We start from the raw sequence: 17,108 nt of genomic DNA on the forward strand, positions 1-17,108 counted from the left end.
CTACGTACTAGATTACATAGTACACTTGGTATATAATCCCCCGCCCCCCCCCCCCCCCCCCCCCGCCTTCCATAATTAATATTAGTTACTGATATAGAAAGTTAAAAAGTAGGCTTAATATCTGAATATAATACACTCTACTAAGTAAACATACCATTATCTGATTATAATACACTCTAATAAGTAAACCTACCATTACTGTTGACTGAACCGCTGGTTTGGAGGTCCAACAAGTCCTGGCTACGTGCCAAAAAGTCCTGGCTACGTGCCAACAAGTTCAGTTTCTTTACCTTCTCCTCCATTATATATCGTCAGAATATCTTGTGTACCTTAATTATAAACACAGTGATAGCTCAATAAAACTAAAAGCACTCGTTTTTATCAGAGGCAGGTTTTTGTTGTTTTTGGTCCTGTAATCACACTTGGTTCAGTGATCACACTTGGTCCTATGATCACACTTATTGAGGGCTTATTTAAGACCTATATTACGCGGATATAGGCAATAGGTTCAGTTTGGAATTTCGTTATCATGTCATCTTATTTTATTCATTTAACCTTATGGCTACTAAGGGTTAATTAAATAATTTGAGATCTACATGAAACTACTGAAACTTGAGCACAAAAATCTACATTTTCGAAAAAACGGCGCACATAAAGTTAGAGTTAAAACACAACATACGAAGACCACGTGAAGCTACAGAGATACAGGACAGCTGTATATTGTATAACACGTACAAATGAGTGAATGAGCGGCGCTACAAGGTAAGAAGTAGTGTTGATAAATAAGACGGCTCTGCTCACTGCTGTATTAGCAATGTGCCCTGATCATATTATCAACAGACAACAGAAGCACCCTGACGCGTAGTAGCATGATACTTTTAATATTAACTTGAACTGCAGGAGCAGTGGTGTTACAAAGGGCTCGCAGATCCGGCCACTATGCGGGGGGGGGGGGGGGGGGCTATGCGGAAAATCGTCCTATTTGGCCTGGAAATGTACCACATCCCGGCTGGGGAACAAAAAGCTTCCTGAAAAAGGCATGACCTTCTTTTTTTAGTGCATAGAAAAATATTTGTAGGGACGCTAAAAAATCCTTCAATTAATCAAATTGGAACAAATAAAAGTCAGAGATAGACCAACATGTTATGAAACATGTTATCTGTAGTGCAGATGTACCTATCTACATGTAGATACAATCCCTCACTGTAGATCAAAGCAGACTAGACTCTGGTCTATTACTATCTCGTAGCAAGCATTGATAATAGTACTCATATGTACTATCATTAAATACGTTATATAATACGAATGCACTATGCAGCCTTATTTAATTATTGATATTATTAAACACGCATGCGGTGTCCAGATAAAGAATCTGGAAATGTCAAATTCTGATCTTTCAGCTATGAGCTATCTCTGGACTTTGACATATTTGGTGAATATAGCCCAGGGTATCATTTTGTTTGTTCCTGAAGTCTACAACTTGAATCCTGAAGTCTACAACTTCGTGATGCGAAACAGATACATTATAACACCCCCTGCACGTGCAGATATAATAACTATAATACCACCCTACAATATTACATGTATGTGCACGTGCAGGGCGCGTTTTCACTATCAACTATAGATCCTGGACTAACCCCCCTCGTTATCTCTCTCTCTCTCTCTCTCCCCCATTACGTCATTATCGCTCTCTTTCTCTGAGCGCCCTCCCCGCTCTCCCTCTCATTGTTCACACTGCTGGGTGTACGTCTACTTTACTGCTACACACTTTGTGTATAACGCGTGGTGCAGAGTTGTAGAGGTGCCTCTCACATCTCCGCAAGCAATCCTCTCACATCTCCCTAATGCACTGAAGAGTCCCTACTCTCAGTGATAATACCCTTGCTTTTGTTACCTGCACCCCGCTTCAGCCACATTCCACAAGGCTACATTCGAACGAAGTGTGCATAATTTCGGGGACAAAGGCTCTTGAACCGGTACAATGCGCTCCTGACGGGGTGCAATGTTCTCCTGACGGGGTGCAATGTTCTCCTGATGGGGTGCAATGCACTCCTGATGGGGTGCAATGTTCTCCTGATGGGGTGCAATGTTCTCCTGATGGGGTACAATGCACTTCTGACGGGGTGCAATGTTCTCCTGATGGGGTACGATGTTCTCCTGAACCGGTGCAATGCACTCCTGATGGGGTGCAATGCACTTCTGACGGGGTGCAATGTTCTCCTGATGGGGTACGATGTTCTCCTGAACCGGTGCAATGTTCTCCTGATGGGGTTCAATGTTCTCCTGATGGGGTACGATGTTCTCCTGATGAGGTACAATGTTCTCCTGAACCGGTGCAATGTTCTCCTGATGGGGTTCAATGTTCTCCTGATGGGGTGCAATGTTCTCCTGATGGGGTTCAATGTTCTCCTGATGGGGTACGATGTTCTCCTGAACCGGTGCAATGTTCTCCTGACGGGGTGCAATGTTCTCCTGAACCGGTGCAATGTTCTCCTGATGGGGTGCAATGTTCTCCTGATGGGGTTCAATGTTCTCCTGATGGGGTGCAATGTTCTCCTGATGGGGTTCAATGTTCTCCTGATGGGGTGCAATGTTCTCCTGATGGGGTGCAATGTTCTCCTGATGGGGTGCAATGTTCTCCTGATGGGGTACGATGTTCTCCTGATGGGGTACGATGTTCTCCTGAACCGGTGCAATGTTCTCCTGACGGGGTGCAATGTTCTCCTGAACCGGTGCAATGTTCTCCTGAACCGGTGCAATGTTCTCCTGACGGGGTGCAATGTTCTCCTGATGGGGTACAATGTTCTCCTGATGGGGTACAATGTTCTCCTGATGGGGTTCAATGTTCTCCTGATGGGGTACAATGTTCTCCTGACGGGCTGCAATGTTCTCCTGATGGGGTTCAATGTTCTCCTGATGGGGTGCAATGCGCTCCTGGCGGGGTGCAATGTTCTCCTGACGGGGTACAATGTTCTCCTGACGGGGTGCAATGTTCTCCTGATGGGGTACAATGTTCTCCTGACGGGGTGCAATGTTCTCCTGATGGGGTGCAATGTTCTCCTGAACCGGTGCAATGTTCTCCTGACGGGGTGCAATGTTCTCCTGAACCGGTGCAATGTTCTCCTGATGGGGTTCAATGTTCTCCTGATGGGGTACGATGTTCTCCTGATGGGGTACAATGTTCTCCTGATGGGGTACAATGTTCTCCTGATGGGGTACAATGTTCTCCTGATGGGGTACAATGTTCTCCTGACGGGGTGCAATGTTCTCCTGATGGGGTACAATGTTCTCCTGATGGGGTACAATGTTCTCCTGATGGGGTACAATGTTCTCCTGATGGGGTACAATGTTCTCCTGACGGGGTGCAATGTTCTCCTGATGGGGTACAATGTTCTCCTGATGGGGTACAATGTTCTCCTGATGGGGTACAATGTTCTCCTGATGGGGTACAATGTTCTCCTGACGGGGTGCAATGTTCTCCTGATGGGTTGCAATGTTCTCCTGATGGGGTGCAATGTTCTCCTGATGGGGTACAATGTTCTCCTGATGGGGTACAATGTTCTCCTGATGGGGTACAATGTTCTCCTGATGGGGTACAATGTTCTCCTGATGGGGTACAATGTTCTCCTGATGGGGTACAATGTTCTCCTGATGGGGTACAATGTTCTCCTGATGGGGTACAATGTTCTCCTGACGGGGTGCAATGTTCTCCTGATGGGTTGCAATGTTCTCCTGATGGGGTGCAATGTTCTCCTGATGGGGTACAATGTTCTACATAGCACCTACCACGTGCTAATCACGTGTTAGTCACGTGTTGACCACGTGTTAATCTCATCAATACCCATGATTTACACGCTCTCTAGCTGACACAGCGCCTAGTTCTAGTCTTATATTAATAGTGGAGTCAATCCCGATCAAAATAATTAATCCCAGGATTCGAGCCAAAAATCCCGGGATTTTCCGAAAATCGGGATTCCCGAAAGCAAATGGCCCTCATTTTGTGTAATAAATTCATGTCCATGACTCATCTTTTCTGGTTGTACTTGCATACTGTTAAAAATGTCAATTATAGTACAATTAAAGCTGCCTCATCATGTCACAAGAAGATACCACAAGTGTCATCATTAGCCTTCTTTTGAACTCAAAAAGTACCTTGTTAACACTACTATTGGCATTGCACAAACAACTTGGGCCCGTTCTACTACGGACTTTTGTTTGCGTCCTGCCAGCTGTAAAGGTCCGTCCAGGTTCAATCGATCAGGACGATTGTTTTTATAGTAGCGTCCATAAACGCCAGCATCTTCCCCTTAAACCATGTTTGAGTGTCCTAGCTTCAGGACTGCTGGACGAACCTTTTGTTTCGTCCAGAAACTCATAGCGCTTTCTTTTTTTCTTTCTTAACCTTGACGATACATGCTATCAGTCTCCACGACGTTTGAAAATCTGATTAGCGCTACCGTGTAACTATATTGCAGTAAATTCATTAGAATATTCTAAGATTTGCAATACAAATATTGAAAATTCCCGACAAATGTTGAAAATTCCCGACTGAAAATCGTCGGGAAATCGTCAAATCGAGGGATTCGGGAATCCCGATGTCGGGATTGACTTCACTACTTATATTCCTGCTTTGTGTTTCGTAATTAGTATTTCTATACCATAAATATTCCTCTATTTCGTGACAAACTGCTGGCGTCCCTTTTGTTTATTAACTCTAATATTTCTAATATCTTTTGTCGATGTTTGACACAAGCTTGAGAAACACACTTTAGTGAATTTTCCATTAGTTCAAACGTTAAATTCAAAATTGTCGATTTGTGTAAATTTTATAAAGAATTTCTGAGTTCTGAAGGCATATAGTTACACTATATTATATATAGTTACACTTAGAATCAATTATTGCACAGATTGCTCAATATGTAGCATTTCTTAAGAAATCTTTTCTTTACAACGGATTCAGAAGTTCTTTCGTTTGTTTCGATTAGCGCTTATTTGGAGGTAGCTCTAGTATGGCAGCGGGCTCGTGCTGGGTAGCTCAGATATCTGTATATATAATGTGACGCGTGGCGACACACTACAATTGTTTTTATTAGTACTTGAAACGGCCCCGATTTCTCGTCTGCCACGTGCTTACATCGTCCCAACTTCACTGTTCATTCTTTCAGTGGTTCAGCTTATTCAAAACCACTAAGTTAACCGGAAACAAATGTGTAGGCACGGCATTCGTAAAACTGTGCTTTAAAATAGGGGGGGGGGGGGGGGGGGGTTGGTGGGGGGGGGGGGGGGTGTGGATAAGTAGGTTTGGGATTACCCAGTTACGTGTTAATTGCTATTATAGATAAAAAATATAACACTGTCATTATTAAGTCCATTCAAACATTTTCTTGAAATAATCGTCAAATGAGAATCAATAACAGTGCTTACTTGAAAAGGTGTCCTCCTAGTCGTTGGAGTGGGACCTTTCTAATGTAGTATCCTGTCTGTTGCTCTGCTAACTTCCATCGTGAGCCTGTTGACACCTGTGAATAGAGCGACATCCTCAAGAACACCAGTGAGGCTTGCCTCTAGACCTGTTGCTTTGAGATCCAGCGCAGAAGATAGTGCTCACCACATGAAGATAGTACTCACCACATGAAGATAGTGCTCATCACATGAATATAGTGCTCACCACATGAAGATAGTACTCACCACATGACCAAACAATTGCCTAGCTTCTTCAATTGTGATCTATTGTCATTTGTAAACATGGGGTTTCTACCATGTTTACAAAGACTATAATATGAGCAATTTAATGTTGAAAAGACGTGTCCACCCACAATCGAATATTTTATTGAATTATCATGGCAATACAAGATACATTTTTGTAACCCGCAAATCCCGGCCCCAGTTTTAGTCCCACTCCCTGCACCTTTTTTCAGTATGCTCCCGGCCAGAAAAAAGCGGTCCCGGTCGACCCTTGAGATAAGATTCATTTACATTTTCTAATAGCGTCATAATATTAATTATAAATGTGTGCAAATATTTGTATTTGATTGTAATTAAATATTTTAAGGCCTTAGTGCCGAGTAATGACTTTGGGTTGTGCTCCTCAACCAATCAATGAATCCTTGGGTAAAGGTTGGGACCGCAAAACCGTGAGATAAAAAGTCACGTGATAACGCACAGAAAAGTGAATAGTGAAAGCTATTTTACACCCCCACCCCCCCCCCCCCCCCCCCCCCCCCCCCCCCCCCCCCCCCCATTTACCTGTCGTTGCATATCCATTACCACACAGACTGTCAAGCCTTTAAAAAAGCATATTTTAACAATAGTCAATACGTTATCACCAACTGCATTAACATCTCTGTTTGGTCAAATAACGATCTAGATAAAAATAACAGTCCTTTGACATCATGTGACGATACTACTGCTGTTTTATTGACTACTACTACTACTAGTGTCATTGTGCTGTTGTCAGTTGTAGTTGTATCCTAACATGCTTTCACATGTAATAGAGATCACATAGGAGCGGGTACATGCCGTGGTTCAGCTTTAGGTCCGCGTCCAGTCGGCACAAGGAGCTTCTTGATCCGGATACTGGTACTGGTACTGGTACTGGTACTGGTACTCAGCGTTCCGGACCACCCAAGGATTCTCCTAAAGAAGCTGCTAAAGAAGCTAAAGAGTTGAGAGTGAGTTGTTCTATTTAATTATGTAAAATACATTAGTACAATAACACTACTACATTAGTGTTTCAATGAGGGGTTTTTTATAAAGAATAATATTTTAGGCCAAACCTTCATTTTAATTTTCTCAAGTAAATATCTGCCAGAAAAAGACACTGAAGAAAAATGCAACACCAGAGAAAGATCAGGACAAGCCTAAAGAAGTGAGTTTTATTTAGTTCACTAGTCACTAAAGAATATGTTATATAGAATCAAATAGCACCACAATTAGGAGGTGCACTACCTACCACAATTAGGAGGTGCACTACCTACCACAATTAAGAGGTGCACTACCTACTACAATTAGGAGGTGCACTACCTACCACAATTAGGAGGTGCACTACCTACTACAATTAGGAGGTGCACTACCTACCACAATTAGGAGGTGCACTACCTACCACAATTAGGAGGTGCACTATACCTACTACAATTAGGAGGTGCACTACCTACCACAATTAGGAGGTGCACTACCCATTACAATTAGGAGGTGCACTACCTACCACAATTAAGAGGTGCACTACCTACTACAATTAGGAGGTGCACTACCTACCACAATTAGGAGGTGCACTACCTACCACAATTAGGAGGTGCACTACCTACCACAATCACAGCTCAAGATAACGTTATTTATCATCTGTATTAAAAATGTACAATATTGCCTCATAAATCCGCATCTTAAAAGTTGGCCAGTGTGAAAGTGAAAGTGAAAGTTAAATTGAAAGTGAAAGTGAAAGTGTTACTTAACACAATTGTTATAGCTTCAGTTCTACACACAGCTGGCACATGGTGGATCCACCAAGAGGATCAACACTTTCCTCTCTCTAAAGGATCTATACACTAAACTGGGTAGGTTTCAGTCTCCTGAGTCCCCTGCCCCCCCCCCCCCCTGGCTACGTGCCTGCCTGAGTCCCGGATATGGGTGGGCGACAATTGACCCCCCGACAATTGACCCCCCGACAATTGACCCCCCGACAATTGACCCCCCGACAATTAACCCCCCGACAATTGACCCCCGACAATTGACCCCCCGACAATTGACCCCCCGACAATTGACCCCCCGACAATTGACCCCCCGACAATTGACCCCCGAAAATATAATTTAATACAATTAACCCTGACCCTGACCCTGACCCTGACCCTGACCCTGACCCTGACCCTGACCCTGACCCTGACCCTGACCCTGACCCTGACCCTGACCCTGACCCTGACCCTGACCCTGACCCTGACCCTGACCCTGACCCTGACCCAGGACCCCGACCCTGACCCTGACCCTGACCCAGGACCCTGACCCAGGAACAGCTCTCCCTGACCCTAACCCCAACCCTAACCCTAACCCTAACCCCAACCCCAACCCCAACCCCAACCCTAACCCTAACCCTAACCCTAACCCTAACCCTAACCCTAACCCTAACCCTAACCCTAACCCTAACCCTAACCCGATTAATTTACCCCAGTTTAATTACAATTGTCGGGGGGTCAATTGTCGGGGGGTCAATTGTCGGGGGGTCAATTGTCGTACTAAGCCCTAGATTTCGCGACAATTGACCCCAGTGTAATTACATAGAGGGTCAATTGTCGGGGGGTCAATTGTCGGGGGGTTAATTGTCGGGGGGGTCAATTGTCGGGGGTCAATTGTCGGGGGGTCAATTGTCGTACTAAGCCCTAGATTTCGCGACAATTGACCCCAGTGTAATTACATAGGGGGTCAATTGTCGGGGGGTCAATTGTCGGGGGGTCAATTGTCGGGGGGTCAATTGTCGGGGGTCAATTGTCGCGGTACCCCCGGATATATGGCTGCTTGGACATTTGAATACTACCAAATCTTGCTGCACGTTGCATATCCCGGCCCTTTCGCGCGCGAAAAGGGAGATACAACGTGTGTGCACTGACTTGAGCAACTGCAACGCGCAATTAGCAAAATCCGCGAATACCACGATTTTACCCATTTTTTACGACATTGATTACCAATAAAATATTCCAGCAATCGAGCTAGAGATCGACATAAGGAAGATAATGTTCTGCACTCTGAACACACCTAAGATAGACATGAGGAACCTGTTGTCGGGACTGGTGGTTTATAACGACTTTATATTCGTACACATCCAGGGTCAAGTTAGAGAGGTAACCGAGAATATTTACATTTATAATATATATTGTTACCACGTGTCATGACGTCACACCACGTGTCATGACGTCACACCACGTGTCATGACGTCACACCACGTGTCATGACGTCACACCACGTGTCATGACGTCACACCACGTGTCATGACGTCACACCATGTGTCATGACGTCACACCATGTGTCATGACGTCACACCATGTGTCATGACACATGTTAGAGAGGTTACAGAGAACATTTACATTAATTATAATATATATTATTATATATACTAATGTATATCATTATATATACTACATTAATATAACTTGCAGGTACAATGAGGTTAAACAGGATAGGACTCTAAATTATATTATAGGACTCTAAATTATATTATAGGACTCTATATATTATAATGATAAATCTGCAGGCACATGTCAAGAAGGAAGAAAAAGCGCTGGGAATAACTATCACTGATAACAGCATGGGGTGAGCACAACCATTTTATCAACTACTCTTTTATTTAGTGACCAGTACTTAGTGACCAGGACTTAGTGACCAGCACTTAGTGACCAGCACTTAGTGACCAGTACTTAGTGACCAGTACTTAGTGACCAGTACTTAGTGGCCAGCACTTAGTGACCAGCACTTATTGACCAGTACTTAGTGACCAGCACTTAGTGACCAGGACTTAGTGACCAGCACTTAGTGACCAGTACTTAGTGACCAGTACTTTGTGGCCAGCACTTAGTGACCAGCACTTAGTGACCAGTACTTAGTGACCAGTAATTAGTAACCAGCACTTAGTGACCAGTACTTAGTGACCAGTACTTAGTGGCCAGTACTTAGTGACCAGTACTTAGTGGCCAGCACTTAGTGACCAGCACTTAGTGACCAGCACTTAGTGACCAGTACTTAGTGACCAGTACTTAGTAACCAGCACTTAGTGACCAGCACTTAGTGACCAGTACTTAGTGGCCAGCACTGAGTGACCAGTACTTAGTGACCAGTACTTAGTGACCAGTACTAAGTGACCAGTACTTAGTGACCAGTACTTAGTGACCAGCACTTAGTGACCAGTACTTAGTGACCAGTACTTAGTGACCAGTACTTAGTGGCCAGCACTTAGTGACCAGCACTTAGTGACCAGCACTTAGTGACTAGCACTTAGTGACCAGTACTTAGTGACCAGTACTTAGTGACCAGTACTTAGTAACCAGTACTTAGTGACCGGTACTTAGTGACCAGTACTTAGTGACCAGTACTTAGTAACCAGTACTTAGTGACCACTGACCAGTACTTGATGTCCAGTTCTTAGTTTAAAGCCTATAGGTACCTTTTTATAGAATCCACCAGTAAATGACCGGTTAATTACCGGTTAATAACTGACCATTGACCCAATAACTCAATAACCTCGTAGCCTCTGTAGTCTGTAAATGTAAGCAACACCTCACGATTTGGTCGCTCCAAATGCGGGATAATCATTTCATGAGATCAGTGAGCCTCGGGTCGATACGACACGTGACGTTATCCAGTCGCATATCAACGTTATATAATACTTACAAAACAAGTAGAGTATTGCGACAAAGAACAGACGTAAGAGTGACGTAAGAGTGACGTAACCATGACACCCAACTCTCAGGTGTTGCTTTGTAAAGCGGATCAAGCCGGGCAGTGTAGCTGAGAAGTCAGGACATATACACGTGGGCGACCAGCTTTGTAAACTCGGGGACGTGTCTCTTGTCGGGTCCAGACACTACGCAGTAGCTGCTAAACTTAGGGACGTTCCCGTACGTTCCTGACCTGGTATTTGATTCTTAGGACATAATTTGGAGGAGTCGCAGAGACTGATTTATAGTATAGCAAAAAATGATAGTCAGTGTTCATAGTTAATAGCAATTGTGGGGGATTGTGTTTAGCTATCTCCTAAAGTTGCTACCTGGGGGGATTGTGTTTAGCTAGCTCCTAAAGTTGCTACCTGGGGGGATTGTGTTTAGCTAGCTCCTAAAGTTGCTACCTGGGGGGATTGTGTTTAGCTAGCTCCTAAAGCTGCTACCTGGGGGATTGTGTTTAGCTAGCTCCTAAAGTTGCTACCTGGGGGATTGTGTTTAGCTAGCTCCTAAAGTTGCTACCTGGGGGATTGTGTTTAGCTAGCTCCTAAAGTTGCTACCTGGGGGGATTGTGTTTAGCTATCTCCTAAAGTTGCTACCTGGGGGATTGTGTTTAGCTAGCTCCTAAAGTTGCTACCTGGGGGATTGTGTTTAGCTAGCTCCTAAAGTTGCTACCTGGGGGATTGTGTTTAGCTAGCTCCTAATGTTGCTACCTGGGGGATTGTGTTTAGCTAGCTCCTAAAGTTGCTACCTGGGGGATTGTGTTTAGCTAGCTCCTAAAGTTGCTACCTGGGGGATTGTGTTTAGCTAGCTCCTAAAGCTGCTACCTGGGGGATTGTGTTTAGCTAGCTCCTAAAGTTGCTACCTGGGGGATTGTGTTTAGCTAGCTCCTAAAGTTGCTACCTGGGGGGATTGTGTTTAGCTAGCTCCTAAAGTTGCTACCTGGGGGGATTGTGTTTAGCTATCTCCTAAAGTTGCTACCTGGGGGATTGTGTTTAGCTATCTCCTAAAGTTGCTACCTGGGGGGATTGTGTTTAGCTAGCTCCTAAAGTTGCTACCTGGGGATTGTGTTTAGCTAGCTCCTAAAGTTGCTACCTGGGGGATTGTGTTTAGCTAGCTCCTAAAGTTGCTACCTGGGGGGATTGTGTTTAGCTAGCTCCTAAAGCTGCTACCTGGGGATTGTGTTTAGCTAGCTCCTAAAGTTGCTACCTGGGGGATTGTGTTTAGCTATCTCCTAAAGTTGCTACCTGGGGGATTGTGTTTAGCTAGCTCCTAAAGTTGCTACCTGGGGGATTGTGTTTAGCTAGCTCCTAAAGTTGCTACCTGGGGGATTGTGTTTAGCTATCTCCTAAAGTTGCTACCTGGGGGGATTGAGTTTAGCTAGCTCCTAAAGCTGCTACCTGGGGGATTGTGTTTAGCTAGCTCCTAAAGCTGCTACCTGGGGGATTGTGTTTAGCTAGCTCCTAAAGTTGCTACCTGGGGGATTGTGTTTAGCTAGCTCCTAAAGTTGCTACCTGGGGGATTGTGTTTAGCTAGCTCCTAAAGTTGCTACCTGGGGGATTGTGTTTAGCTAGCTCCTAAAGTTGCTACCTGGGGGATTGTGTTTAGCTAGCTCCTAAAGTTGCTACCTGGGGGATTGTGTTTAGCTATCTCCTAAAGTTGCTACCTGGGGGGATTGTGTTTAGCTAGCTCCTAAAGTTGCTACCTGGGGGATTGTGTTTAGCTAGCTCCTAAAGCTGCTACCTGGGGGATTGTGTTTAGCTAGCTCCTAAAGTTGCTACCTGGGGGATTGTGTTTAGCTAGCTCCTAAAGTTGCTACCTGGGGGATTGTGTTTAGCTAGCTCCTAAAGTTGCTACCTGGGGGATTGTGTTTAGCTATCTCCTAAAGTTGCTACCTGGGGGGATTGTGTTTAGCTAGCTCCTAAAGTTGCTACCTGGGGGATTGTGTTTAGCTAGCTCCTAAAGCTGCTACCTGGGGGATTGTGTTTAGCTAGCTCCTAAAGTTGCTACCTGGGGGATTGTGTTTAGCTAGCTCCTAAAGTTGCTACCTGCCAGGTAGGGGGCATGTTGGACCTGGTTCTGATAGAACCCAAACAAGGGTTCGACAGTAACCTGTGTCCTAGACGAGCCCCCGCTCTCACCTCCACCACCTCTAACGACTCACTCCAGGTTAATATCCCCACTATATCTCTCCATATATCTACACTGCTCAACTTCATTTCTTTGATAATTTCTTTACTTCAACTCCTTAGTTAGTATAAGTTCTGTTACACTTCTTATCATATGATTCTAAGAGACCTGATGAGAAAGACGGTAAAATGGGGAAAACTGTACAGGACGGGAAAGCAACAGTGCGGATAAAGTCGGACGGAACGGTCCAGGAAGCAGTGACTTGTAGCTGGCTGGAAGCAGCTAAACTCAAGGTCGACGACCTGCTAGAGGTAAGAGATATTATACATATATATACATTAATATGTACTAATGATTAGTTGTTGCTTGGTTTCCCAGAAAAGAAAATTGTTCTTTCTATAACTGTACCATGAAACGATCCGTTTGCCCCCCCCCCCCCCCCCCCCCCCACTTGTTTGAAAGAAATGATATTAACAATGAATGATAAATAATACATATAATATTTATATCTATATATATCGTCGAGGGATCTGATTAGTAGATAAATATTATTTTAACCATCAAAACAATAACATTATTGTAATGCTGTAGTTCGCAATCTCTTTTGAAAAATAACGCTTCATTCCTATACGGGCATGAAAACTGTATACATGAAAACTGTATACATGAAAACTGTATATAATATTATAGATTCTCTTTTAATTGGATAATAATATTACAACCCTAGTCGTACATGGGAATAAGAGATCTAGAGTTAGCTTGCACGCTGCTGGAGACTAGTGATGATAATACTACTAAAGATGACTTTGCTAAGGTGAGTTGGCCCCCCCGGAGTTTCTTTTCAAAATGTTATGCCTCGGCTTCCCATCGTCTGGCTCCGGATTCCCAACTGGCTCCAGTGTAGTGTAATATGTATGTACTACGGCTTAGTTCCAAACAGAATACCTTAGAGGGAGATGTTCTAAACATAGCAACATTTTCAGGATATCAACGACATGTTGGGAGAATTTGACTTCCCAGAGGATTTCATCGAAAGTGTGTGGACGGTTATCGAGGAGGAAAGAGAAAGCGGAACAGCTCAAAACTAAGTGACCAAGGAAAAAGTACACCAAATAAACTTGAAAATGTATTGGATGATGAAACATGATGGATCATGTAAAACACCAACATCATTCTACCGGAGAACGAGCTTCAAGCCTGCTTTTACGTTTTAAGGCTTGGAATAAATATTGAATATATCCCACTCGTTAAATAAGAACTGCTATGTAACATGACAGACAGTTAGTTGTGCGATCACGTGCTCGATTGTGTGATCACGTGCCCGATTGTGTGATCACGTGCCCGATTGTGTGATCACGTGCCCGATTGTGTGATCACGTGCCCGATTGTGTGATCACGTGCCCGATTGTGTGATCACGTGCCCGATTGTGTGATCACGTGCCCGATTGTGTGATCACGTGCCCGATTGTGTGATCACGTGCCCGATTGTGTGATCACGTGCCCGATTGTGTGATCACGTGCCCGATTGACGCTGCTTAGTTATTTATTGATGTGCTATGTATTGGAATGTATCAGGCAATTTTTAGACCACCTACTTATTAAAAGCTTTTTATGAACGAAATAAAAGAGCGAATATAATTAATGGCTTAAATAAATAGCTAGAAACCCACTACAATAAAATTAACAACATTGATCTGATAAAATATTGAAACGTCAATTAACAATTTGTAAGCCGGCAACTAATAATTAGCACAAAGAAAATGTATCGTCGTAAAAATTAAACTGTCAATAGATTTCGATCTGGACATAAATGCAAAGTGTTATGGAGATGATTTAAAAAGAAGGATCAGGAATCAGGATGGTTAAATACTAAAACTTATCTGCAAAATACGTTAAATACCCTGTATACACAAGCCAATTAAGAAAATTCTCAAACTGAGGCTAAAAGTTTATAATAGCTATACAATGTACCGCCGGAACAATACGCCGAGTAAAGTAAGAGTGGTAAAAACTCTAAACGAGGTAGGAATATTGGCAGAATTACTTCGGCCACAGCGAAGTGACCTACAAGTCCATACAAGTACAACTTTTCAAACATGTCCAGCTTAAATTCTGGATATAGTTTGCGGAGAGTCACAAACATGAAACTGTGTATCATGAGCAGAATAACAATTTTCACTAAGAACTCTTGAGCTTCAAACAGCAAGGGAAAAAGCGAGTAAGTTCCAAGAAACGACAAAAAGAGAAAGTCCTTGCCACTCTGAAGATTTGAAAAGACAAGCAAAGCGTAGGGTATCAGTATGACGAGGATAGCTTTCTCGTGGACGTGGTACCCCAGGAAGAAGGAAGTGAAGGCAGCAGCTGTGACACTTCTCAAGAAGAGTAGCGGAGAGGGATGTTTGAAGAGCTTCACTAGAGCTGGAGTCAGTGTTACCAGGGTAAGTGTAGCACAGTGTGCAGGAGACACGTTCGGTAAAATCAAGAAGTCCGCTTGTTGCACCAGACCAGACATGAGCGGGTGGACGCCTGATTTTGGGAGAATACCGAGGATTTGAAATGCCTTACTGAGGCTGATGTCCAGTAGGTTGTAAAGTGACCAGAAGTTAGGGGCCCAGTATGCGTGACAAAGTCCACGATGCACAGGAAACAGTCGGGACAAGATCTGGGGCAGATGGTTGAGGAATGGACCAAAAGAAGCGCCAAAAACCGCAATAACGCAACCGCCCAATTTCACTAGTCCCATCAGATCCAGTCCTAGAAACTTGTTGTTGTGAAACATGTGGGCTCTGAGCATATACACGAAATAAACAGGAGCCACATACAGGTAAATGTGTTTGAGGTTGAGAAGTAGTGAGAAGTAGAAACCTCCTAGGACCATATCTCCCTCTGCTACACTAACCAGTGACAGGAGGAATATCCCGGACAGGAAGCCGTTATACTGGAAGTGGATGTGATCCACTATAAGCAGCCCCGCACACCCCAGGTAACACACTGTCAGCATCATTTTCACATTCCTGTCACTGAACTTGCCACCACTAACAGTATGCACGTACCTGGAAGCCTTGGAACAGGCAAAACAGAGCACAATGTCGGATACTATCACACTTAGTCTCTGAAACAGAAGGGTGAGATGATTGAAGTACGGAGCCTCTGAGATTACCAACATGTTGGGATCGAACAGACCGGCTACCAGGGATAGGATGTACTGGAACCATGCAAATAAGGGCGGGTAGTCCAGAGTCCACTGAGAGGTCTTTTCATAATACCACTGAAAAATAATGTCCGTAAAAACTAAAACAGTTATGTCCGTAAAAACTAAAACAGTTATGTCCGTAAAAACTAATACAGTAATTTTGGCTTGGAGAATTTCTCTTAGACAGGACCCTAAAATGTTTCAATACTTTCAACACTACTATATAACAAATAATTTGAGAACTGAAGAAGACGTTGTTACGTGGAATGATTATTTCAATTCAATAAAGTTTCTAGCCTAAAGTTTGCTGCTTCAATTTGTTCGCAAGTTAAGAGTCTAAAGAGAAATTCTCCAAGAGAAATCAAGTTCAAATGCGACTCATAAATATAGCCCCCTTGAACTAGTAATTTTGGCTTTCAAAAATTATGCAAAAAACTTCAACAGTGTTAGCTGTTCCAACCAAACTCGGAAAAACGAAAGAATGTAGTATATATAAAATAATGGACATTTTTTGTACATTTGATAGGAAATATGACATTGTCGCGTCACGTGATCATTAATTCGGTGCTGTCTTCGAGCCGCGCGCAAATGCTGAAACACAGCGAAAATCTGTTCGCGCGTCATTGAAGCGGTTGCGGAATTACTTGTTGCTGTGCAGGGTCGGTTGCCCATTTTGCGGGTTGACACGAAGTGTCAACCTGCAAAATGTCAAGTCTTGACGTTGGGGAAGGAGAGGAAGACAAATTAGAGGAAGAGGGACGATCAATATCTAGTGGTTGCAACAACAGCGGAGCCTAAGTAAAGCAACCTAAAGTCACCGGAACTTGGAAGGGAAAATGTTGTTATACCAATCTACTTCGAGGAGTCCTGTCTTTCCATGGACGATAGAAATAGGAGGGCATATATCTATATCTACTGCGAGTAAAAACATTTAAGGAAAGGGCATACTGAAATTAACAACAAAATGTGCAATATTAGTTATATCCGCGGTTCCCATGTAAGAAGGGCCAAAAGTGGAGAAGGCGGGCATCGATCCCGCTACCTCCCGAATGCGAATCGGGCGCTCTACCATTTGAGCTACTTCCCCTTGGCGTAATTCGAAATGTGACAATCAATATTCAAATACATACTACTGTTAAAACTAAAAGTCTCGGTCAGTCACCTGATCGGTTGGCAGGGAGTTAGTGATAGCCAACCAATTTCTGTGCACCTCAAAATCAGTAGAATGGTAGGAGTGAAACAAGAATAGCTTCAAGAAAGCTGTCACGAAATAGAGCTCTGCCCAAGTGAAGTCCATAATATTGAGCCTATCAAAAAGTTAAATGGTTAACCATTAATATCTTATAGAACGGTGAATAGCAAACACATCT

General features: G+C 43.6%; 3 protein-coding genes and 1 non-coding gene across 5 annotated transcripts in view; 1 reads left to right on the plus strand and 3 right to left on the minus strand.

Moving 5' to 3' along the window:
- The window catches only part of LOC134820892 (uncharacterized), a 74,362-nt gene that overhangs the window by 6,685 nt on the left and 50,569 nt on the right, over positions 1-17,108 (minus strand). The gene's annotated exons all lie outside the window — the stretch shown is intronic.
- Positions 6,499-14,048, plus strand: LOC134820747 (PDZ domain-containing protein GIPC3-like). Of its 2 annotated transcripts, none has more exons than XM_063831335.1 (10): positions 6,499-6,671; positions 6,812-6,868; positions 7,463-7,550; positions 8,686-8,825; positions 9,236-9,294; positions 10,448-10,595; positions 12,471-12,584; positions 12,710-12,856; positions 13,273-13,359; positions 13,529-14,048. In XM_063831335.1, the coding sequence occupies exons 1-10, from the start codon at positions 6,516-6,518 to the stop codon at positions 13,631-13,633; spliced, it is 1,101 nt and encodes a 366-aa protein (XP_063687405.1). In that variant the 5' UTR covers positions 6,499-6,515; the 3' UTR covers positions 13,634-14,048. The 2 variants fall into 2 exon arrangements, with proteins under 2 accessions (XP_063687405.1, XP_063687406.1); XM_063831336.1 differs by having other exon boundaries at positions 12,752-12,856.
- Positions 14,180-17,041, minus strand: LOC134820746 (probable dolichyl pyrophosphate Glc1Man9GlcNAc2 alpha-1,3-glucosyltransferase). The gene is made up of 2 exons (XM_063831334.1): positions 16,901-17,041; positions 14,180-15,813 (listed from the first exon to the last, which is right to left on the minus strand). The coding sequence occupies exons 1-2, from the start codon at positions 17,033-17,035 to the stop codon at positions 14,476-14,478; spliced, it is 1,473 nt and encodes a 490-aa protein (XP_063687404.1). The 5' UTR covers positions 17,036-17,041; the 3' UTR covers positions 14,180-14,475.
- On the minus strand, positions 16,753-16,825 carry Trnaa-cgc (transfer RNA alanine (anticodon CGC)). The gene has a single exon. It is a non-coding gene; the product is annotated as a tRNA-Ala (tRNA).

The sequence above is a fragment of the Bolinopsis microptera genome, chromosome 9 (genome assembly GCF_026151205.1).
Source record: "Bolinopsis microptera isolate Bmic1 chromosome 9, MBARI_Bmic_1.0, whole genome shotgun sequence".
In the NCBI taxonomy this organism is placed as follows: Eukaryota; Metazoa; Ctenophora; class Tentaculata; order Lobata; family Bolinopsidae; genus Bolinopsis; species Bolinopsis microptera.

Excerpts from the sequence above, each read along its gene's own strand:
- LOC134820746 (XM_063831334.1), bottom strand. The coding sequence starts at position 17,035 with ATGGACTTCACTTGGGCAGAGCTCTATTTCGTGACAGCTTTCTTGAAG. Across the intron at positions 15,814-16,900 it reads ACTCCCTGCCAACCGATCAG|TGGTATTATGAAAAGACCTC; the intron begins GTGACTGACCGA and ends ATTATTTTTCAG.
- LOC134820747 (XM_063831335.1), top strand. The coding sequence starts at position 6,516 with ATGCCGTGGTTCAGCTTTAGGTCCGCGTCCAGTCGGCACAAGGAGCTT. Across the intron at positions 6,672-6,811 it reads AAGAAGCTAAAGAGTTGAGA|AAAAAGACACTGAAGAAAAA; the intron begins GTGAGTTGTTCT and ends AATATCTGCCAG. Across the intron at positions 13,360-13,528 it reads CTAAAGATGACTTTGCTAAG|GATATCAACGACATGTTGGG; the intron begins GTGAGTTGGCCC and ends CAACATTTTCAG.